Source organism: Saxophila tyrrhenica, assembly GCF_035928015.1.
Source record: "Saxophila tyrrhenica strain CCFEE 5935 chromosome Unknown scaffold_12, whole genome shotgun sequence".
Taxonomy (NCBI): domain Eukaryota; kingdom Fungi; phylum Ascomycota; class Dothideomycetes; order Mycosphaerellales; family Extremaceae; genus Saxophila; species Saxophila tyrrhenica.
In genome coordinates, this window is record NW_027041744.1 from 258,282 (window position 1) to 280,907 (window position 22,626).

Sequence of the window (22,626 nt, forward strand, 5' to 3'; positions counted from 1 at the left end):
TTGAGCCACAGCCTCGTTTTCATCTTCTGCGTCCGCATCGACTTTTGCGCGGATATCGCTAGCAACAAATGTTCCTTCTTGAAGTCGTTCGAGTTCGACTGGATGGTCTCGCTGGAAATGCGTCTTCGGGGACTGCCATTACACAACAAGCTCACTCCAGCAAAGACGCGGTGATCGTTCGGTCGTCCTCGCTGCCTCCCACCCGTCTGGGGCCGCTACTGCGATCTGGACGACGCCGTGGCTTCTCGTTGGCAAGGCTCTCGTGTCTACGAACAGATGCCATAGTCCGTCGATACCCATCGTTGAGCGCCTCGCTCACGCTCGGACACTTGAAGCTTCGGCTCGCCTAGTAGGGCTGAGCTAAGTCCCATTGCCGGAGCCTTGCCCACGTCCGACAGCATGCGGCGACTGACCACTCGACATTACCGGTAGTGGCAACTTTGTGTGCGCCAAGATGCACTTGCTGGTCATCCCAGCCGATCTCGACGCATCCCAGTGGCTGGAGAGTGCAGGCTTTGACGGATGTAGATTCTCGCACTGCAGCTAACAAAAACTCACTAGCAAACAACCCATTGTGGGGGCACTGGGGCGACAGTAGGTTGGGAAGATCATCTCGATGATTCGATGAGACGAAAAGGGCCGAATACTTCCTGGACACGCTTACCAGCTTGGGCAGTCTTCGAGAACAAGTCTAGAACGACTCCACCGCTTGGCGCGTCGAAAATTGTCCTCACCTGATACCACCACTGTGGTGACTGCGTTTCCAGCGCCGTGACAGCTCACCGATGCCGGGGTACGCATGAGCGCTGGTCGGCAAGCCGCCAAACTATGCCTTCTATTACCGCCGATCTCTATGCCCGCTCCATCACCGCATCGGTCAGGTGGCACAAGCAGACACCTTGAGGAGCCGGGTCCGGGTCCGGGCATACGGAGTCGTGCAGCAGAACTCGGCACTGCGTCGATCTGGAAGACCCATCACATCATCTGGTGTGAGAAGTGGTCCTGCTAGCGAGTGTTGATCCGCACATGGAGCACGACAGCGACAGACTTTCGCTGTGCGCAAGTACCAGGCTCTCCAGCAATCCCCAGATCTGGTCCACCGGGGTGGAAGAATGTTCTCCACGGCCAGGCCCAGATGAGAGCCGCATGGTCCAGCGTGGAGCCCCATCTTGCCCCATCAAACGCCGACGACATATCAACTCATCAACGCCAGCACCCCGGCCCCTGCCCCGTGGCGCTCATCGTGAGGCAAATCGCTAGATGGCGCGGACCGACTAACGAGATGTGCATGTGATCGAAGCCTATTGGCAGTAGGGCCGAACCCTCCTGCTTGATGGCGTCAACTCTCACCACCTGAGCTCGTCCAGACCTCATCTCGACACACATCGGTGAGAAGCCCTTCGCGCCAACACTCAGATGCACGGTGTAAGTTTTATCTTCGCTTGTGGAAGCAATGTATAAGTACAAGATCTGCACCCTACTGCCAGAAGGACCATCAACAGCAATCACCATCTCGGCAATCATTCCATATCGAGCAGCGCTTCCTCCGCTACAGCATCGTTCGTCTGTGGCTCCCCTCATTTCTACGAACTCTCGCGATCAATCAGACAACGGAGCCGAGTTATCTGCCAGCAGTCATCTGGTATAAGATCATCGCATCCGCAGTACTCCGCTTCACCAGGACCTCGCAACAATCCTAGCAACCACCGCTCTCCAACTCATCAGCACCAGCGCAGGCAACCAACATGGGCGGCGGCGTACCAATCAACACAGCCCCCGTTGAGGGAGGCTTCCTCACGGGGAAGAAGCTCATCTTCCCACTCTCCCTCGTCATCTCGCTGTTCTTCCTATGGGGTTTCTCGTACGGTCTTCTGGATGTGCTCAATAAGCATTTCCAGACTGTGTAAGTTCTAATGGCCCCGACTACACGACAATGCTAACGATGCTACAACAGTCTCGACATCACTCGGCTCGAGTCTACCGGTCTCCAAGTCATGTACTTTGGCGGTGGTTACCTCTGCTTCTCGCCAGTCGCAGCTGAAGTCATGAAGCGCAAGGGATACAAGTTCACAATCCTCATGGGCCTCAGTCTATACTCGCTTGGCGCCGTCTTCTTCTGGCCGGTTGCGCATTTCACCACCGAGTCAAACAAGACGGCCGCGTTCGGTGGTTTCCTGGTCTGCACTTTCGTCATCGCCTGCGGCCTTGCGACCCTCGAGACTTCCGCCAACTCCTACGCTGTGGTCATTGGTGATCCAGCAACGGCTTCGGCACGTCTGCAGTTCTGTCAATCCTGGAACGGTGTTGCCTCGTTCGTCGGCCCGCTCATAGCATCCAAGGCCTTCTTCTCCGGGTCCGGCGAAGGCTCCCTGGTCAACGTCCAATATGTCTACCTCGCAGTCGCATGCGCCGGTGCAGCGGTCGGTGTTATGTTCTTCTTTGCGAAGCTACCGGAGATCCAGGAAGCAGCTGTTCGTCGCGGATCTGTCGTCACCGAGAACACGCTGGAGCTTGGCGTCGATCAGTACGGCAATGTCATCGGCGACGCACCCCTATACAAGCAGTACAATATGATCGGGGGTTTCATCGCCCAGTTCTGCTACGTGGGCGCTCAAGTCACGACAGCCTCATTCTTCATCAACTACGCTACGGAGAACGCCAGCTTCACAGATGCTCAGGCCTCACAGGTAAGTTATCTCCAGCCATCCCGAGAGCTGTTCTAGCGTTCCGCATGCTGACTGAGTCGCTTAGATGCTCTCCTACGGCTTGATCACCTTCACAGTTGCTCGCTTCATCGCCACCGGTCTTGCCTGCTTCTTCGAGAGCAACTTCATCCTCGTCGTCTATGCTTGCGGCGCCATCGCCTTCACCGCCTACGTCTCCGCCGGGTCTGGGACTTCCGCCGTGGCGTGTTTGATCATCATTTTCTTCTTCATGGCGCCTATGTACCCGGCTCTCTTCACCTTGGGCACGGCAAACCTCGGCCGCCACACTCGCCGTGGTGCCGGTATCTTGGTCATGGGCGTCAGCGGCGGTGCTGTCTTCCCCCCGATCCAAGGCGCCATCGCCGACTCAGTGAACACCCGCATCTCCTACGTCGTCCCGCTCGTCGGGTTCGTCGTCGTGCTCTGCTACGTCTCCTACTCCTGGGCCAGCCACGGCTTCCACATCCTGCGCGTCAAGGGCGAGAACATCGTCGCTACCTCTCTCGAAGGCGGTGCTGTTGGCGGCGCTCTCACGACTACGCACTACGATGAGAAGAGGCTGTCTGTTGTCGCGCAGGACGAGATTCGACGGGGAAGTGTTGGTGCTGTTACGGTGAAAGGTGTTACTGGCGGCATCAACTACGACCAGTCGGAGATGACCAGGCGGGCGAGTTTGGTGGAGGCGCCGCCTTCGGGGAAGTACTAGGCGATGGTTGTGCTATTGGAATCGTCCAGATGCGAAGCAGGGTTTGAGACGAATTTAACGAGATCATGTTTGACAAGGAGAGAATGGATGATACCAACTGGTTCTGCTTGACATATGTATATACGCAACCAGTTTTCTGCTACGCATCTTCGGTATTCTCTGTCGATGTGCGACATCGTCAATCTTGACGTCGTTCCATCTTGTCATCCAGTGCTGCAGGCCAGTCGACGTCTGCTTGCCTCGTAAACAGCAGATGCTATCTGCCTCGTCTTGGCATTGCTTGCCTCAACTTGACAGCATGTAGCAGTGGATTATTTGGAGACCATTTGGAGAGGAGTTAAGCTGGAGATGCAGGAATAGGACCACTTCTGCCAGAAATCAGGTGACACCTAGCCTTGCCACTTACAAGGTCTTTCACCCTGACAGAATCATCCGTACATCCTTATACTCGTGCCCGTACGGACATCGCGGCTGACCAGGGATCGATATACAAACACCGCTGCGGCCGGAGCCAGGGAATTCATGTGGGCAGTTCGGCCTCCCATGCCACACAGTCCGACGAGAGATGGGGTATAGGTGTTGAACCCTTTCTTCGCCGAAGGGACAGCCAGTCAGCAAGCCCGTACTCGCTCCTCGCCAGAACGGCTTGCAAAAATGGGGGCGATCGCAGTGGGAAGCGTCACAGGAAGACTCGTCAGACCAGTCGGTTTGGCCGCTTACGCCGAGGAAGCAGGTGTCGGAGAGCGCCGTGCAAGCGTTGGTGACCACTCGTGTTGAACAGGCTGGTGTGGACTGAGTATGATAGAATGCAGATGCTGATTCGGGTTGAGGCAGTATCGGGTCATAGCTGTCGAGTAGATCAGCATCGTACCAGTCGAACGAAAGGTACTCCACGAACACGAAACATCCTCACCTTGAACTCAATTCCTCCGGCCCAGGAGAGGACCTCTCAGGACCAGCGCGCAAGCGATTGATCTCCAGTTCCTCCATATCTTCTTCAGTGAGCTTCACGCCCTTCTGCTTCGCGCGGAACATCTGCTCCAAGACAATGGCTTCTTGATCGTCGACGCAAATTGACCACTTGCAAATCTCAAGGCCGAGGACGGTCACCGGTCGATAAAGGCCTAAATCAGCAGGGCTTCGGCGGTGGTAAAGGCCTTCCTGGTTCGCCTTGAAGGTCGCAACCATCTTCCTACTAGCGTGGTGCACGACAAACCCCTGGAGATCAGTGTGCACCATGAACCCGTTTGCTTGGTGGCGGATGGTATTGGCCTTCTCCACCAATGCTGTAAATTGGCTGGCGTTCCTGTCAACAGCGTCTGCTTGATTTTTCAAGAACTCTCGCACGGCTTCCACGGCATAGTACCCACCTGTCTTGACCATGTCGCCCTCATAGTCGACTTTGTACTTGGGACACGCCGCATAGACGACCTCAGCGAAGCCCTCGAGTGTCGGGTCCCAGTCGTTTTCTTTGGCTTCCTGCTGAAGCTTCTTCATAATCTCACGTTTGAGCTCCTCGCCAGCCTCGGGCTCTGCATAGTTGGTAGGTTCGGAGTAGCGAGTCCACGCATTGCAGTGCATCATAAAGCAGCGTCGCTGGTCGATGGGGAAGTATATGGCCACGCAGGTGTTGCCTGTGTGTGTAGCGTAGAACGGATCAGCGCATCGCCCAAAAAATGTACGGCAGACTCTGCCGACGTACAGTGGTATGTTCCAATGAGATCGACATGGGTGTGATTGTTCTCATCGATCTCATTAGGAGTAGAGGATGCGGGCTTTCGGAACGTGAAAGTGCCTCCTCTGGCCTCCGCGACCATGCGGAAAGGCTTGATGTCGGAAGAGCTTGACATTAGAGTGAAGAATTCTAAGGGATTCATGTGAGTATAGGTTGATCACAAGCAAGTAAGAACCCGAGATGAGTCGTTGAAAAGACTGAGTCGGGCAGCCTCGCGTATAACTCACGATAAAACGTTTGCTCAACGTTCCAGCAGACTCGAAAGTATGCCATATGTCGACATTGTTTGCTGCCTTGTGCGACGTGCTGATCGTCACACAACAGCAACTGAGCCGTCTGGAACGGCATTCTTGAGTGTAAGAAGGTATTCAATCACTGCATCCGTGGTCGTCTCGAAGATGCAGCGTCAGACCCTCCTCATTCACGATTGATTTAGGACCGGTTGTAAGGCGATACACAGCACGGAGGATATGCTGTATCACTTGTAGTCAGTCCTTTCGTGCGTCTCTGTCATCAGAGAATGTAGGGTTTCTTCCACTGTCTTGCTGTAATCATGATATTGCTCTGCTATTTGCGCGCTCGATCGGTCAGCTTCCAAAGACCGAAGCAAGCAGATATCGAACGCTCGCAGCAATACAAACCTTCCCCATTTTCGCAGCAGCGCTTCTACTGCAGCAATGGGTCCCGGAAGTGCTTCTGGAAGTTGTGCCTCCGCTCATTGCCTGCGCGATACCTGTTCTCCGCACGCTGGGCACGCTTCTGATCCCTCTTCTCCACCGCGCGCACCTCTCGCTTCTTCGCGTCGCTGACGCCGATCATGCCCAGGCCGCCGTTAGCGCGAGTGACAACTTGCCGTCCGCGACCAGTCTCGGTCGTTTCGCTTGCAGCGTCGTTCTCATCATCAGAGACGTGTCGCTCGTCTGACTCGGTGAGAAGGCGCTGCTGCTCTCGCTCTTCGGGCGTGGGGTAGTTGCGAAGGTTTTGGCGGTAGTAGGTGCGTAGAGCTCTGTGGCCAGCGGTACGTCCGGATGGCAAATGCAGCTCGTAGTCGTCATGGTAGACTGCAGTGGGCGTGTGGTGGGCGTGCGAGTGGAAGCCGTCGGTGTTCTTATGCGGCCGCGGATCGCTGTGCGAGTGATGGCGGTGGAGGTCAAGTTTGGCGTACTTGTGGTCCTTGTTCTCAATGGGCACAGAAGTGATTTCATCGGTCGGCACAGATGATAAGGTGCTGTCGCTTTCCCAACCTTCCTCATCTCCGTCCATGTCCACATCTTGGCCATCACCGTTCTGCACCGTAGTCTTGGTTGCTCGCTTGACTCCGAGCTTCACGCCGCCATCAACCTCTTCATCTTCCTCCTCGATCTCTTCGTCACTGTAAGTTGACCGGAAGTCGTAGAACTCGCCCACATCCATCTGCTCGTCTTCTGTCGCATATGCGATCATGCAGTGTCCTCTATCTCGCATATGGGTCTGGATGCCGTGCGCGGAATGCAGTGTCTTGTGACAGAACAAACATGTGTTTAGCACCTGGATAGTCTCCGAAAGATAATTGACTAATCCCTCCAAGTCCACCAAGAACTCTCGCTCTGGTATGAAGAAGCCATGCTGTTTTCCCATGTGATTGATGTTGAGGTCAAGGGTCGGCGAGTCGTAGTTGCAGAACAGACACTGTTTAACATCCGCCTTATGGTCGTACTCTTCTCCATCCATGGTCTTCTCCGGCGACATTGGATGATCGCGCTCAACCTGTGCAGTGGTAGGCGTCGGGCGTCCAGGTCGTGCCGAAAGCGGATCTTGTGGTGATGCGTCCTCTAAACCAGTGGTCCGAATCTTGTCCACCACATTCTCAAACTCCTCCTCAGCATCCTCATCCACGACGCCGTTTGCCTCACCATTTACAGTACTCTCCGTCGTCGTGCTCTGCGCCTCCATAGGCTCGCCAAGCGAGAATGTTGAGTCGACCAGACTTTCAGTCTCTGTGCCGGTCCCTCCCGCGTTCCATCTCGCCGCCAATATCCGGTGCTTCTGACTCCCGAGATGGTTCGAGTGGGCTCCTTCAGAGTAGAACGTCTTCTCACAAGCCTCGCATCTTTTCTCGAATCTTGCTCTTGCCGCCGTCGCAGCAGCCGTCGCCTTATTCGCGATAACTCTTTCTGAGAACGCTTCTGCCGTGAGAGGGGGTAGCTGTGCAACACGGCGCTTGAGATTGTACCGGTGCCAGTCCGATTGCATGTGTGTTCTCTGCAATTCGCCAGTCCGGAAGGCCACTCCGCATGTGTTGCAGGTATAGAGGGGTTGTTGGGAGCCATTTGCGGCGGCTGGTTGTGTCATGGTCGCCATGATGCTGTTGTGTGCGATTCTGTGGGGGTGCGCGAAGAGTAGAGAATTTTGTGCAGCTACCTCAATATTAGAAGAGGCAGGAGTGAAGGTCGTGGAATCGCAGAGTCATGAGCGGCTGGAAGAACGTGAAGTTTGTCAGTGGAAATGACGAAGGCGCCGGCGAAATGGTTTCACCGAGAAGAATTGCCACATTGCCGCTTTGGGAAGGAACGGAATGTGAGAATGTACGTGCAAGATCCAAACAGGCCGATGACACAGGTCGGTAGCTGGAAGAAGTAGAGTGGTATCGTACATATCTACACTGAGCTATACTACGGGTGACCAATGCTTCTGCATCGTCCCCGAACCCTTCACCTTGGCCTGCCGCTCCAGCGCCTTTTGCACAAGCATGAGACTCCTCTTCGAAACCCTCACTCTACTCGCAAGCAGCGTGACGCCTGTTAGTAGCGCCAATGCCCCTGCTTGGTGGGCGGCAGCCACAGGTGTTGGGACCAGATACCAAAGTGTGCTTATCCCTAGCACAACCTGCAAGCTGACCAGATGCACCACTCCTAGCATGCCCTTGCTCGCCGATTTCGGCATCGTCGCTCGTACACGAGGATTGAAGCGAGAGTATGCCCAAAGTGCAACGATCGCTGTAAAGGTGGTAGTGGCCAGAATCCGGTGGTCTAGTTGGACAAGGACAGGGTTCTCGAGCATGTTTCGCCACACCAGATCCTTTTGATCCGGAGTGTGAGAGTAAAACGGATCAAACATCTCTCGCTTTGGTGGTAAGAGACCTTGGCCCATCCAGGGGAAGTCGTTGTATATCAAGCCCGCGTCCAGTCCGGCCACCAGAGCACCAGACATGGCGGTCACGAAGGTTAGCACGCTCAGCGCGGCAACCGCACGCTTGAACGACCTCAACTCGGGACGCTGAAGCTGCTGGAGCAACTTGCTGCCTTCTGCAGGGTTTCTGACAAGTCGATGCTCCTTCAAAATCGCCAGCCCGTTCCATACCATAGCCAGGTAGGCCAGGAATGCCGTCCCCAAGTGTGCGGCCAACCTGTATTGGCTGACTCTTGGCTGCTGCCCCTTGTCGAAGAGATCATCCTTTAGCCCACTCTTTACCATCCACCAGCCCAGAGCTCCCTGAAACCCAATCAAACCGCATATTGCCAATAACCTCCCCGCCATCCCTCTACTCACCCGTCTCCGCAGCACGAAATACAGAGTCGGCACCAGAAATGTCACTCCTACCACTCTCCCCCAAAGCCGATGTGTCCACTCCATCCAATATATCTGCTTGAAATCCTCCAACCCCATGCGAGAGTTCAGCATCCTGAACTCCGGACTGAGCTTATAACGTGCGAATTCCTCCTCCCATGCTGTCTCATCCCGGGGTGGTAGAGAGCCAGTAACCGGACGCCATTCGGTGATGCTGAGTCCGGATTCGGTGAGGCGAGTCAATCCACCAAAGACGACGATGCCGAAGACGCTGGTGGCTGATGCCAGAAGGAAGTAGGCGACGCTCTTGCTTGATACGTCCGGGAAGGAGGAGCCTGAGGCGGAATGTCCCCTTGAGCTTGAAGAGGACTGAGTGATGCGCTGGGACAGCGCGCCAAGGGGAGAGGTGGCGCTTTGCGATGATGGAGATGCGGCGGAAGACTGATGCCGTAGCTGCGGTTGCCGTGCTTGTTTGAAGGCGTCTAGGAAAGGCGATCGTTTCGTCGATGTCGAGCGGGTGTTCGCCTTCGCCTGCTGGTGGAGGCATCGACGGCAGACGAAGGCATCTTGGGAGATGAGGCTGCTTGCCTTTAGTACGAGTCGGGATCGCAATGGCGAGATGGTGAAGGGCGATGCCATTGCTTGCTGGTCGAGCGAAGAGTAGCACTTAGAACATATAATCACATGTGAAAGTCATCGACTCTCAGAACGGCTGCTAATCAAATTTGGTTAGCTGGTTAGTCAGCGAGCCGACGTCACATCTTCAACCCATGTTGCGACTACATGTACACTGCAACTTGCACATACGAAGAGATCTAGGCCCATCGTGTTCTAATCACAAGACGTTCTCGTACGGAGATGGCACCGTGAGCAGTGAAACATGCTGGCAGGTTCGGGCGGATGACGCTGCAGCCACACCTCGACCTTCCCCCGCTATCTGAACCTGCTGATACACATCTACGTGCTCTTGCAATGTAGAAGGCCCTGGACAGAACTCTCCTCTTCAATTTGTCTGCAATCATGGAGAATCACGATGACACCAATCCTGAGACGCCCTCGTCCTCTTCAACTTGGGGATTCTACAACGCAAGGACCGGAGCTTCACCGCAATCATCTGTGCCACGTCCCCGGCCCAGGCCAAGTAGGACGACCAGCCTACCACGAGCACTCTACTCGGGCGGTGCAGCGTCCATATTTGGGGGCTCAGGGCGGCAAAGTTCGCCAGAACCACGACAGGATGAACAGGTAGCAAGGCCTCCGACACTTGCGTTCAGTCCGCCGAGCCAAGAAAGCGTACCAATGTCCCAACCAGCCTTATCAACCCTCGCAACTTCTTCGCAGCAAGCAGGTCAGAGGTACAACGAAAGCGATGTGCACGACCTCAGCACCAGCAGTCGACATCTTCCCCAAGTAGAGAAGGACGCCGACGATCCAAACTCACCCCCGACTTCATCCCACGCTCGCCACAATCGTGAAGGGTCCACTACCCTTACGACCCTCAGTCGCCTCTTTGCCGTCCAAGCCGCTACCTCACCCAGCGCTTCCCGCACCCCATCTTACCAGGAAACCAGGCCAATCTCAACCTACAACCGTAGCCTCCAATCCGCTGATTCGGCCAACCTGCCATCGCATCTCTACAGTCGAGGTCTACTCGAAGGCCGACATTCCGATATCACCGTCCACGCATTTGGCCAGGAGTACAAACTCCATCGCCTTATCCTTGATCGAGCGCCCTTCTTCCGAAGTGCCCTAAGCGAGCCCTGGCTGGAGTCTTCTGCTCGCGACACGACGGTTCACCCTGAAGACATCGATCCGTCCATCACGCAAGCCTCCTTTGAGCTTGCGTTGAAGCGATTGTATGGCTGCAATGAGCCTGCTGAAGAGAGTCGCGATGCCGTTGGTCTCTTCGCGACCGGGTGTTGGCTCGAGATGCAAGATCTCATCGAGTCTTCTGTCGAGAGCATGCTCCGCCAGATGACTGCTGGCACGCTTGCACCGCTAATTCGACTGGTGACTAGCAACTACTATGGCCGTGCTGGGGACAAGATCCTGGCTTCTGCGAAAGCAATGCTGTGTAGAGACGGCTGGTGCATGCCTCTCCGCTACTGGGATGGTATACCGGGCGACATTATCCGCGAGATTGTAGGCGGCGACGGCTTCTTCATCGATGGCGAGTGGGATCGCTGGGCCCTCGCTAAGCGAATTCTTGACCGACGCTTGAAATCTAAAGCACTGGATGCTGGCTTAGTGGAGCCAGGCACGACAAGGAAGGTGCTCAAAGCACCGGACCCGGCAAGCCTGATGGCGGTACGCTTTGATGGAGTATATCGCAAGAATGGTATGGGAAGTGGCAGAGGGGTACCGGATCATCTACATCGCTGGGTCACTCTTTACACGCTGCCTGAGATCGAGCCGTTGTTGGTCCTGCTGGATGAAGGCATCCATTACGTGCATCTCGACTTCGAGCAATTGCAGTTCATCAAAGACACCCGAGATATCCTTGGTTTGCCGGTCTTACCCCAAAAAGTCGTTGGCGATGCACTATGGCAGCAAATGGAGCTGCGGCAGAAGGTCCTCAATGCTCGAGATGGCGAGATGGACCTCGGGATATCGGTCACATGTACGGACGACACAGACTCCGAGGCCACTCGTGACACCACCATGAACATTACGACACCACTTCCGCCTTCGCCGCCCTCCGAGACTTCTAACCCGTTCTCGAAAGGCAAGCAACCAGCTGCCTCAACCTCTACTTCCACTGTCCGTGCTGAGCCCACCACGAAGTCTTGTGGTGAAGAAGATATTGCAAGCGATTCATGGGACGCTAATGGCAAGCCTCGTAAGTTCTGGATCCCGACATCTGATTGCAATATCGTCATGGGCGGCAACGCGGATCCAGTCATCGCTACGAGCAACAACACAACGCTGCAACGACATGCAAGCCGCTTGTCTGCAACGCTCGGTCCGGAAGACGTGCAATGGATGTCGGATTTCGGCGCTGTGACTGCACAGCCTCGGAATGCCCGAACTACTGCTGGCGCGAACGGAGGATCTGGAGGAGCACAGGGAGAGAACGGCGCCGCAGCAGGCGCTGGCAACCCGAATGACGTGAGATATACGCACTTTCCGCCTTTCCGGTTCGCGGCCTCGTTCCCAAATCCGAGACTACTGAAGGAGAGGAAGAGGGTGTACTCGCGAACTGTCTTCTACGCAGGTAGCTTGTGGAACATCTACATCCAAAAGGTCGCATCGACGCGATCAAAACAGCTGGGCGTATATCTACACAGAGCGAAAGAAAGGGATGCTGAAGAAGTCATTGCCAACACTGCTGGCTTGGCGCAGGGCAGCGTAGATGAGCGCATAGGTGTGCTCGAGCGAGAGATGATCTTGAGGTCTGAGAGGCGGGACAGACGCGATGCAAGACGCAGGACTACGGTTGGTAGCGATGGCGCAGATACGGACGGAGCGGACAGTCTTGGCAGCGCGGGCGATGAGCCAGCTCTGGTGGAGGATGGACGACCAAGCCTCATGCACGATCTTCTCGTCGGGTCACGTCCGGTTCAACGGGGACGCCAGGCCGATGCACAGGTGTTGTCAAACCGCACATCAGCGTCCACTACCACCAACGACACAATGTTCACTCCGGCCACCGACCCATCCGTGTCATCCTCGGACACTGACGATGCCGACCTCGAGAGCCCTACTGTCCCCTCCGCCTCTGCCTCACACTACTCCTACCCAACACAGAAGCAGAAACGGCCTCACGTGCCCACGCTACCACCCTACGTGGACGCCAGACCAACGATCAAGACATATTTCAAGATCTACTCACCCAGCAGAGGAGGGCGCATGCTTAGCGTATACGAAAGTGCACCAGATAGCTTCAATTTCAGCCAGAGCTGGGGTTGGAAGAGCAGCACGCTTATGCTTGACGATGGGTTGGACGGGGATGACACTGATGGTGCTGAAGCGCTAGTGGAGGGTGAAGATAAGGCGAGGAAGGAGAAAGATGGGAGATTGAGGTTTATGGTTGTCATTGGGAATATCTGATATGGTCGGTTCTCTTGCGTTCTGAGCGACTGTTTCGTGGCGTCAGGACTTGATAACCGTCGGCATCTCGTCGGCATCTCTAACAGCAAAGAGCGGCGTTGCTTCGCAATCAACGATTTAGTGCACTTCATCCTTCGGAGCATATTCAGCCGCACTGTTGTACTTGGATGCATGCTACGGCGGGGTAAGGTGCTCATATGCAGAGTACATGTGTACAAAGCCTCATCAGCTTCCATGTATGGCATACAAATCCGTACAGCGTGATGGCACAGAGCTCGTCATTTCGTCATGCGAGCATAGTTGTAGGTGAGGGAGGTAGAGCATGTACGTACTGCGGCGTATCTTCACTTAACATCAAATATTGGAGACAGCCACATGGATTCAGATTATCTGCCTCTTCGACCAGACGGTTGCAAGCCTAAGGAAAGAACGCAGGAATATGGCTTCCTTCCCGATCCCCGACAAGCAGACGGTCGCTCTAGTCCGTGAGCTCGGCGGTCCAGTCGAGTTCGTTGACGACTACCCCGTACAAAAGCCAGGAGCAGACGAGGTACTTGCCAAAGTTCTCTACTGTGGCGTGTGTCAAAGTGGTACGTCCATCAACAGCCTTGCAATCTGGAGTCTTTGGCCATTGGCTAAAAGTGACTCGCCACAGACCTTCACACACGAGCCGGTACTGCAGCAGGCCCAGACGGCAAGCCCATCACGAATATCAAGCTACCACATATCGGTGGCCACGAAGGTGTCGGGAGGATCGTAGCCCTAGGCACTGGCCTTCCAGAGCGAGACCCATCGATCTATATCGGCGCTCTCGTTGGCATCCGGTTCTCCAGCCGGATCTGCAGACGCTGCTCATACTGTCTCTCCGGCCAGGAGCAATACTGTCAAGGCGTTGGAAGCTTCAAGCCCACGAACCATTTGCACCACGAAGACGGGGCATTCCAGGAGTACTGTTGTCTGGACGCTGGGTATTTGACGCTTTTGCCCGACGATGTCGATCCCGTGGCAACGAGCTGCACCTTATGTGCTGGTCTGACGGCATACAAGGCTGTGAAGAATGCTGAGTTGAAGGCTGGGCAGTGGTTGGTCGTCTCCGGTGCCGGGGGAGGGCTTGGACAATATGCTGTGCAGTATGGCCTTGCCCAAGGTGCGAGAGTATTCGGCATAGACTCTGGGAAGCAGAAGCGAGAGTTGGTGGAGTCCTGGGGCGCGCAATTCCTTGACTTTCGAGAGACCAAGGACGTTACAGGAGAGGTTCAGAAACTTACTGGAGGAGCGGACGTCGTGATCGTCGCAGCGGGTCACTCATCAGCCTTCACACAAGCAGCATCCATGTTGAGGATAGAAGGAACGATGTGTTGCATTGGCATTCCGCCTGGGGGAGGGAAAATCGAGACGCCAGTGTCAGAAATTGTGATCAAGGGCCTCAAGATCAAAGGCAACCTCGTGGGCAATCTGAAGGAGTGTTTGGAAGCGGTGGAGCTGGTGAGGACTGGCATAGTGAAGCCAAAGACGTATGTGAGGCCGTTTAGAGACTTGCCGGCGGTCTATCATGAGCTCGAGAAAGGGGACATAGCTGGTCGGGTCGTGTTGAAGATTGGTGACGATCCAGGATAAGATGTGCTTTAGAAGCGACAGAATAGTTTCTCAACATTGCCACCGTGTCAGTCCTGTGGCAGCTGTGAAGTTGTTCCATTGGGGGAACATGGAAAGACGTCGCATGCCTCGATGTTCCTCGCGTCTCGGTCCTGATCCCCCGAAAACGGAAGGTGGTCTTCCTCCAACAGCACTTCTCCTGTTGATCGTTGTTCCTCTTTCCCATCGCTGGCCACCGCATAGCATAGTGTACATCGGTTTGTCGAAGCATAGCATATGGCAGGGCTGAACAGTATATCTGACAAATACTGTCGACTGCGCGGAACAGCAGTCCTTCGTCAGCAGAACTGCATTCTGTAAGGCGTTTTGACTTCCATCTCTTGGTTCCATCTTCTCAGCTGAACTCAGCACTCTCCTCTACACCATCTCATTTCTCAAAGCAAACTATACGTCACACACTCTTGGTCGTAATCTCGGTCACCAATACGAGAGATCGACGATGGCCGGCATCTTCCTTCAAGACCTACCATGGCACGACGGCGAGGAACAGATGAGGAAAGCATTGCATGTACCGGACCACGACAACCCAACTGTTCCAGCTCTCTCGCCCCAGCTAGCCAACCATCTACAGATAGCACCGCTCATAGCAATAGGGACACTGGACAAGGAAGGCCGACCATGGACCACCCTCTGGGGCAACGGCGACAAAGGTTTCGCGCAGCCAGTCGGGCAAGGCGTCATCGGTATCAGAACGCCTGTCACAGGCAAGCACGATCCGGTCGTCGAAGAACTGGTCGGCAAAGAGGCCAAAGGTGATGTTGTTCGGGAGGAGGGCACAGGGCGGATGGTGAGCGGTTTGACGATTGATCTTGAAACAAGGAAAAGGGTTAAGATGTACGGTCGGATGGTCGCTGGTGCTCTCAGTATTCGAGAAGACGAAGCCACAGACCACGAGGAGCATGTCGCCGAAGTCCAACTCGTCATCAAGATCGAGCAGAGTCTCGGTAACTGCCCGAAGTACCTTAACAAGAAGCATATCGTGCCTGCTATCTCCAAGCCAGAGCTGGTATCAGACTCACTCAAGCTACCTCAACAAGCTCTAGACCTTTTGGAGAAGGCTGACCTATTCTTCATCTCGAGCTCCCAGCATGACCAGGACATGGATACCAACCATCGCGGCGGACCTCCCGGTTTCATGCGAGTGGTATCCAACGACGATCCCGGAGCAGCACTGGTGTATCCAGAATACTCTGGTAACCGCCTCTATCAAACCTTAGGAAACCTCCAAGTCAATCCACTAGCAGGCGTATGCGTACCCGACTTCGAAACGGGCGATATGCTCTACTTCACAGCAACCACCAACATCCTCGTCGGCAAAGACGCAGCCGCCCTCCTCCCTCGCTCCAATCTCGCAATCAAACTCACCATAACAGCCTCCCGCTTCGTCACCAACGCCCTCCCCTTCCGAGGCGTCGAAGGCGAACGCTCACCCTACAACCCCAACGTCCGCTACCTCCCGAGCGAGAAAGCACCCACCTCATCCCAAGACACCGCTCTCCTACAAGCAACACTACTAAACCAGACCAAACTCACCCCAACAGTCTCCCGCTTCCGCTTCGCACTAGAGAACGCAGCATCCTACGGACCCGGCCAATACGTCACCCTCGACCTCTCCAAACAGCTCGATCACGGCTACAGCCACATGCGCGACGACGACCCGCGGAGCATCAACGACGACTTCGTTCGGACTTTTACCGTGAGCAGCTTACCAGGAACGCCGCCGGATCCTGTGCGGAGGCTGAAGGACGACGAGTTTGAAATCACTATCCGCAAGGTGGGAGCTGTTACTGATCACCTGTTCCGGCATCTTGGGAAGGAGAGTCGGGAGCGCGGGATGCATGAGCTGGAGGTTGGGGTGAAGGGGTTTGGGGGTGAGTTTGAGATTCAGCAGAATGGGGAGGAGAGGATTTGTTTCGTCGCTGCTGGGGTGGGGATCACGCCTATCTTGCCTTCGTTGTGGTCGATCGATTATAGTAAGCTGAAGGTACTGTGGTCGGTACGGACGTTAGATGCTGGACTGGTGAAAGATACGCTTGAGCAGCATCCTGAGCTGTCGCAGAGCCTCTCGCTCTTCGTGACGGATGCCGAAGAAGGGTGGGCAGAGGTCCAAGAGCTGAAGCGGATGAGCCTCACGGTGCAGTCGCGGAGAATGCAGAGATCGGATCTGGACCTTGATGTTAGCAAATACTACCTCTGCACACCGCTGGCTCTGAGGAAGCAGCTTTTGGAGTGGCTCCCGGGGAAGGAGCTGGTTTTTGAGGACTTCAATTTCTGATGCTACTTGTTTCCATACTATGCAGCCTGACAAGTAGTCATAATCTGACGCCCACAGCGGTGTGTTACAGAAGCGATGCTCTGCTTTCTTCCTTTGATGTTGACCTACCGTTCCTGTTCACATCCTGCTCTTTCGTTCCAGACACTGCAATGTTCGCCAATACAGTCCATCCTTCAATCGGTTCTCACTCCTGTACAAGTCTACGTGTTGCACCAATCAGACCTCAGCAGTGGTGCGACAGTTGTCGAGCTCCTCCAGAGCCTGCACCAACTTCCCCTTCTCCACCAACAGATCCCGACGCCTCTGTTCACGGCGCGGATCCTCAGCAAGCAGATCAGCACAATACGCTGCATCCGTGACACGAAGTCCTTCGAGCAGCTTCGCGCGGAGATCCTGCTGCAGCGGACGCATCAGCCCATACTCAAGCTTCATCCGAAGATTGTCCGTGATGCGTGCGCAGGCGATGTCGTAGTAAGCCATCGGAGTGACCATCGCCTTGATCATCTCGTGATGCGGGTCCTTAGGTAAGTTCGCTTCGACCCACTTCTTATCTTCCGCCTTCCTCTCACGCTCTTCGGGAGACGTTTGCTTCACGCGCTTCGAGTCCTCAACATCGAAGAACTCGCGCACACGGCGTAAAGTCCTGGCTTGCTGAAGCTCGGCGAGTTTGGCCTCCTTCTTCACTTCGAAGCCTTCCTTATCCGTTACCGTGGGAGCGTAGAGTTCGCGAGCGACGTCGTTGTGGATTGATGCAGTCTCGGCTTCAAACACCTCTACCAGCAGCTCCTCGACTATGCCTTCAGCTTCGCCGAAGAGCTTGGTGCCCTCGTGCGAGGACAAGGTGGTGTGGACGAATGAGGCCAAGCTGTCGACCATGTGCTTCTGGATCCGACGAAGGCTGCCGTCCACGATGCTGGCGGTCCCTTCTAAGCACTTCAGACAGAGGACCTCCGTAACTTCCGTGGAGATGCCACCTGGAATGCCAGCGTTGTTTCCGGATGCGTACGCCTGGCGGACTTGCGCGAGATCGAACACCGCTGGTGCATTCGTATCTGCGTTGGCCGCTGCGTTTGCCGCTGTGTTCGCAGTTCTGCTCGCAATACCGTTGGTTTCAGGTCTGGCAGCCTTGCGAGCTGACGGCGTCTGACTAGGGCGCATGGGCATCGGAGTCCCGCGGCCGTCATTGCGCTTCCGCGACTTCGCATGCCTTGGTGTAGGTGTGCCCGACATCTCCTCATCAGAGTCGTCAGAACCGATGCAGATCGGAGGCGCCTTGAAGCCTGGTGTTGCCATCGTCAGTTGCGGGCGTGCCTCGTTGAACTTCTTCTCGAGCTCCTCGATGATAGATTTGTATTCATCGCGGAAGTCGTTGCACATAGCACTTCCTTTGAGATTGGTCTCGATGCACTTCGCGACCTTGTCAGCCTCGTGGTGAACTTCCATGGATGGTGCCACCGCCTGCTCTGGGAAACCAGCAAGCTCGGCTTCAACCTCGTTAAGCTTTCCCTGCACGCGAGCATTGATCTCTGGCAGATCAGCCAAAATGTGGGCGGTCAGCTTCTGCGACAAGGCGTTCTGCAAATTTTGGATGCCCAAGCGGCTCGGGCAGGCGTTCACAATGTCTGACCACATAGGCAGATGGAATAGAGCCTCCTCGGACTCCTTCGTCTTTTCGCGGGTGACGTCGCCATCATCAAGCTCTTCCTGCGTAGGCTGCTTCGTAATGTACCACCCATGCTCGAGCGTCCAGTCTGTCTTCCCTTCCAGCATATTGCGCACGCGTGTCATCGTATCTTTGCCGCGATCGATCAAGTCAGGCTTGGTGATCACACCCATGCATCGGTTGACCGCTTCCTGGTCTCTGATGATGCCGAAAGTCTTCGAAGTGTTGACGTCGACATTGGCGGCGGCCGCAAGCAGTACAATCGACTTGGATGCGCTTACGTAGATTGAAAGCAACCTGTCGACGAAACGAACGAGGTACTGGTCCTCAGGCTTCTCCGTGACGGAGATGGCGCCTGGCAGATCGTACCTACGCTAAGGTTAGCATGATGAGGGACCGAAGCGCCTGGTGCCACGACTTACAAAGCCAGCTCTGGCAGCTTTGACGAAGCGATCTCCAGGCGAACCACGTTGCATGAGAACTTGAGAGTGGTAGCTTGGGCGGGATTGTTGGCTTGCAGAATGGCAGCAGCGTCTCTGTCCGGGCTGAGGATGGCTACCTGTGCGAGACGCAGCACTTGCTCCAGAGAGACTTTACTCTGCACGGAAGTGAACGGTACGATGTTTGGGGTGTCGAGCTTCTTCCAAGACACATCATTAGTCGAGCGTGAGTGGGTGTATTTGTACACAAGAGACACTTTGCATGACCATTCGGTGTTTGAGGTAGAGGTCCTGAGCTCGAAAGGAACGCGAGTGCAGGTCCCGGAATTGCGTGGGAGAGAAATGTCGCAGATCGCTTCGATAACCGAACTCTTGCCGTGGCTCTGATCGCCAACAACGACGACCTTCGGCAAGGATGGCAGTGTCTTATCGATTCCGAGAGATTCCAGTTTGCCGATGGTTCTGATGAGCGTGCGTGGCTGTACGAAGCTCGTGGAGATGGTCTCGGAGGTGGTTGCTTTCGGGACGTCAGTAAGTGCATCACTGCTTGAGTCACGGCAGTGCTCACCGCCGGTCGAACTGTCATCCTGGTGAGCCGCAGCGTCTTCCACCCGGTTGTTGAGCATGTCGACGTCTTCATCATTCCTCACTGTGCTGCCCGAGATGGGCTGGTTCTCCCGGTGTCCTGAAGGAGACATGGTTGCAGAGCGATTGCTGGTGTTCTCACTCATGTCGAAGCTGTCAGCGACAGGCTCCTTCTTAATGGAAGACCTTGTGTGCACCATCGACACGTTAGCAAGACAAGTGAAGTACAAGGTAAGTGTGATGTGTCTTGAACAAGAAGGAAACGTGTCGTGTGTGAAGTTGTCATGGGTGAGCTTCAATGAAGTGACGTCGTCAAAGCAGTATAGTCTGTAGTGCATGTGACCTGAATCGAAACTCACCGAGAATAACAATGCATGTGATATTTCCGAACAAAGTCCCGCATAAGTGAGTGGCTCTGGTCTCCGAGATGGTACGCGAGGCTCATAGATCCAACAAGACAGTGGACATGATGGCGAGAGGAAGAACAAACAACAGGAAAAGGCTACTTATAGCCAGGACATGGTGTGGATTTCGAGTGAAGCGAGTTCGTACATACGGGTTTCGTGACTTCACCTCACCTCACCACCACCATTCAACGCCAAGGATCTCAAGACACCAGCATCGAGAGCAGTGAGGCAAAAGGGAGGCATGTCGCAGATTGTGAAATCCCACGACGTTGTGACGAGAGCGGACAACGGCCGCAGGGACAAGGGAGACGCAACAGAGCAGGGCTCCGGGCGGCAAAGGTGCATAACGAGCAGTGTCAGCGTTGAGCATAGCATGAGAGGACTTGATGTTGGAGGACTCATATATTCACACAGCTTGTAATGCATCGGCCAGCACTCATACGTGATCTATCCGTCGAGTGATCATGTCTGGGCGTTATGCAATATCGCACAGCATAGAGTAGCTCAGGGGACGGAGTTGATCACAGTGGAGTCGACAAGGACGGTCTGCCGTTCGTCCCACAGGGAGACAGATTCCCACGATACTGTCCTCTCCAAAGCAACATCTTCCAGAACTTCAGACTCGGTACTTCGACGGCCGATGATGGTACGGAGACATGAAAAGCAGCATAGTAATCGCCTCCCTTAAACGTCCATCCAGACATCGACTTCCGCTCGAGATGACATTGAAATGGAGAAGATACCCCCAATAACAGAAGAGATGAAGTTGGACAGACGAGAAGGAAGACGTGATGAAGTGTGGTGGAAGGGTCCCCCGCTAATGCAAGGTCCCTCGTGATCGACGTTGTGTGCCCGCTAGCTTCACCGAAAAGTGGGAGAGAACGTTGCACATGGCGGGAGAAATTGTTGACAGCTCTCTTCTTCCGCGAGGCTGCACTGTGCTATTGGTCTTTGTATCTGTTTGACATTGACGCCAAAGGACGGAAGTACACGTCGAAAGAGTCAGCGCTGAGACGTCGATATGGCATCGCTTCAGGTGCCAATGCGTGGGAAGTCGGGCAAGTCGCCGACGACGAAGGCGGTGATATTGGTATGGACATGAGTTGGACTCGAGGGTACAAGAAGTTGACCAATTGAAAAGGTTGGCGGACCATCGAGAGGAACAAGATTCCGACCACTGTCTCTTGACCTCCCAAAGGTGAGTCGAGCACACTTCACATGCTTCAACATTCACTAACGCCAAGTAGCCTCTCTTCGAGGTCGCCGGTGAGCCACCTACACACCCTACGCGACCACCCCGTGCTAACACGGACAAAACCCAGGCCACCCCATCATCTCCCACTGCTTCGCCGCCATCACCAAGCTCCCCGAGATCCGCGAAGTCTTCATCGTCGGCTACTACGACGAGTCCGTCTTCCGCGACTTCATCAAAGACTGCTCGCGCTCGCACCCGTCCATCTCGGTCCGCTACCTGCGCGAGTACCAAGCCCTCGGCACCGCCGGCGGCCTCTACCACTTCCGCGACCCCATCCTCAAGGGCCGCCCCGACCGCTTCTTCGTCCTCAATGCCGATGTCTGCTGCTCCTTCCCGCTGGAGCAGATGCTGCGGCTGTTCGAAGAGAGGGACGCCGAGGCGGTGATATTGGGGACGCGGGTGCCGAATGAGGCGGCGACGAACTTTGGGTGCATTGTGAGTGATGCGCATAGTAAGAGGGTGTTGCATTATGTAGAGAAGCCGGAGAGCCATATCTCGAACTTGATCAACTGTGGGGTGTACTTGTTCTCGACCGAGGCGATCTTTCCTAGCATCAAGAGCGCCATCAAGCGTCGCTCGGACAGGCCACGGCTAGTCAGCTACCCTTCCTCGGACGCGCTGGACAACCAGTACCTCCCACCGCAAGACGACGACGACGAAGACGGCGAGAAGAACGAAGTCATCCGCCTCGAGCAGGACATCCTCTCCGACCTCGCCGACAGCCGCCAGTTCTTCGTGCTCGAGACCAAAGACTTCTGGCGGCAGATCAAGACCGCCGGCTCCGCCGTCCCGGCCAACGCCCTCTACCTCACCAAAGCCTTCCAGCAGCAGTCCGAGGAGCTCGCGAAGCCCTCCGCCACCATCCTGCCGCCCGTCTTCATCCACCCGACAGCTCGTGTGGATCCGACAGCCAAGCTGGGCCCGAACGTCAGTATCGGCCCTCGCGCGGTCGTCGGTGCTGGCGTCCGGATCAAGGAGTCGATCGTGCTCGAGGATGCTGAAGTGCGGCACGATGCTTGCGTGCTCTACTCCATCATCGGCTGGAGCAGTCGTGTCGGTGCATGGGCGCGAGTCGAGGGTACGCCAACACCAGTACGCGAGCACAATACCAGTATTGTGAAGAACGGCGTGAAAGTGCAGAGTATCACGATCTTGGGCAAGGAGTGTGCGGTGGCGGACGAGGTGCGCGTGCAGAATTGCGTGTGCTTGCCGTTTAAGGAGTTGAAGAGGGTGAGTACTAATATCTCACTCTCTAGTGATGAATGCGATGCTAATATTGCCCGTAGGACGTCCAGAACGAGGTGATCATGTAAATTCACGACATCGCAAAGCACGAGAGGAGAGGAAAATGGTGGGCTATAGTATAGATATGGCGTAGAAGCATTGAAGGACGCTCCACAGAAGCGTGGTAATGATATGAATGATAAACGATCCCTCCTCCAGCCAGGTTCTCGGTCTTTGCTACTTATGTACTCGCGTTAGCCAGCGGTGGGCCAGGCACACGTCCAGTAAGGTCAATTTAAGGCAGGCTGTCTGGAGGAAGCCGAGGAGAAGAGTTCAAAGACTGGAATCAGTGGTAGGACGGTTAAACTGCTTCCAGATG

General features: G+C 55.2%; 9 protein-coding genes across 9 annotated transcripts; 5 read left to right on the forward strand and 4 right to left on the reverse strand.

Moving 5' to 3' along the window:
- Positions 1–1,745: 1,745 nt before the first annotated feature.
- Positions 1,746–3,411, forward strand: LTR77_007665 (uncharacterized protein; the record flags this gene model as incomplete). The annotated part of the gene is made up of 3 exons (XM_064804902.1): positions 1,746–1,903; positions 1,955–2,687; positions 2,752–3,411. The coding sequence occupies 3 exons, from the start codon at positions 1,746–1,748 to the stop codon at positions 3,409–3,411; spliced, it is 1,551 nt and encodes a 516-aa protein (XP_064656744.1).
- Positions 3,412–4,320: 909 nt separating this feature from the next.
- On the reverse strand, positions 4,321–5,494 carry LTR77_007666 (uncharacterized protein; the record flags this gene model as incomplete). The annotated part of the gene is made up of 3 exons (XM_064804903.1): positions 4,321–5,045; positions 5,114–5,275; positions 5,374–5,494. 3 exons carry the CDS (start codon positions 5,492–5,494, stop codon positions 4,321–4,323), a joined length of 1,008 nt encoding a protein of 335 aa, XP_064656745.1.
- Positions 5,495–5,812: 318 nt separating this feature from the next.
- On the reverse strand, positions 5,813–7,486 carry REI1 (pre-60S factor rei1; the record flags this gene model as incomplete). Its single annotated transcript, XM_064804904.1, has 1 exon — positions 5,813–7,486. The coding sequence occupies one exon, from the start codon at positions 7,484–7,486 to the stop codon at positions 5,813–5,815; it is 1,674 nt and encodes a 557-aa protein (XP_064656746.1).
- A 306-nt stretch (positions 7,487–7,792) lies between these two features.
- On the reverse strand, positions 7,793–9,331 carry COX15_2 (Cytochrome c oxidase assembly protein cox15; the record flags this gene model as incomplete). Its single annotated transcript, XM_064804905.1, has 1 exon — positions 7,793–9,331. The coding sequence occupies one exon, from the start codon at positions 9,329–9,331 to the stop codon at positions 7,793–7,795; it is 1,539 nt and encodes a 512-aa protein (XP_064656747.1).
- A 660-nt stretch (positions 9,332–9,991) lies between these two features.
- Positions 9,992–12,742, forward strand: LTR77_007669 (uncharacterized protein; the record flags this gene model as incomplete). The annotated part of the gene is made up of 1 exon (XM_064804906.1): positions 9,992–12,742. The coding sequence occupies one exon, from the start codon at positions 9,992–9,994 to the stop codon at positions 12,740–12,742; it is 2,751 nt and encodes a 916-aa protein (XP_064656748.1).
- A 439-nt stretch (positions 12,743–13,181) lies between these two features.
- LTR77_007670 (uncharacterized protein) lies at positions 13,182–14,359 on the forward strand (the record flags this gene model as incomplete). The annotated part of the gene is made up of 2 exons (XM_064804907.1): positions 13,182–13,332; positions 13,398–14,359. 2 exons carry the CDS (start codon positions 13,182–13,184, stop codon positions 14,357–14,359), a joined length of 1,113 nt encoding a protein of 370 aa, XP_064656749.1.
- Positions 14,360–14,837: 478 nt separating this feature from the next.
- On the forward strand, positions 14,838–16,673 carry LTR77_007671 (uncharacterized protein; the record flags this gene model as incomplete). Its single annotated transcript, XM_064804908.1, has 2 exons — positions 14,838–16,371; positions 16,408–16,673. The coding sequence occupies 2 exons, from the start codon at positions 14,838–14,840 to the stop codon at positions 16,671–16,673; spliced, it is 1,800 nt and encodes a 599-aa protein (XP_064656750.1).
- A 216-nt stretch (positions 16,674–16,889) lies between these two features.
- Positions 16,890–19,474, reverse strand: LTR77_007672 (uncharacterized protein; the record flags this gene model as incomplete). Its single annotated transcript, XM_064804909.1, has 2 exons — positions 16,890–18,705; positions 18,759–19,474. The coding sequence occupies 2 exons, from the start codon at positions 19,472–19,474 to the stop codon at positions 16,890–16,892; spliced, it is 2,532 nt and encodes an 843-aa protein (XP_064656751.1).
- Positions 19,475–20,789: 1,315 nt separating this feature from the next.
- LTR77_007673 (uncharacterized protein) lies at positions 20,790–22,336 on the forward strand (the record flags this gene model as incomplete). The annotated part of the gene is made up of 5 exons (XM_064804910.1): positions 20,790–20,858; positions 20,910–20,966; positions 21,016–21,034; positions 21,091–22,253; positions 22,310–22,336. 5 exons carry the CDS (start codon positions 20,790–20,792, stop codon positions 22,334–22,336), a joined length of 1,335 nt encoding a protein of 444 aa, XP_064656752.1.
- Between the last annotated feature and the right edge of the window lie 290 nt (positions 22,337–22,626).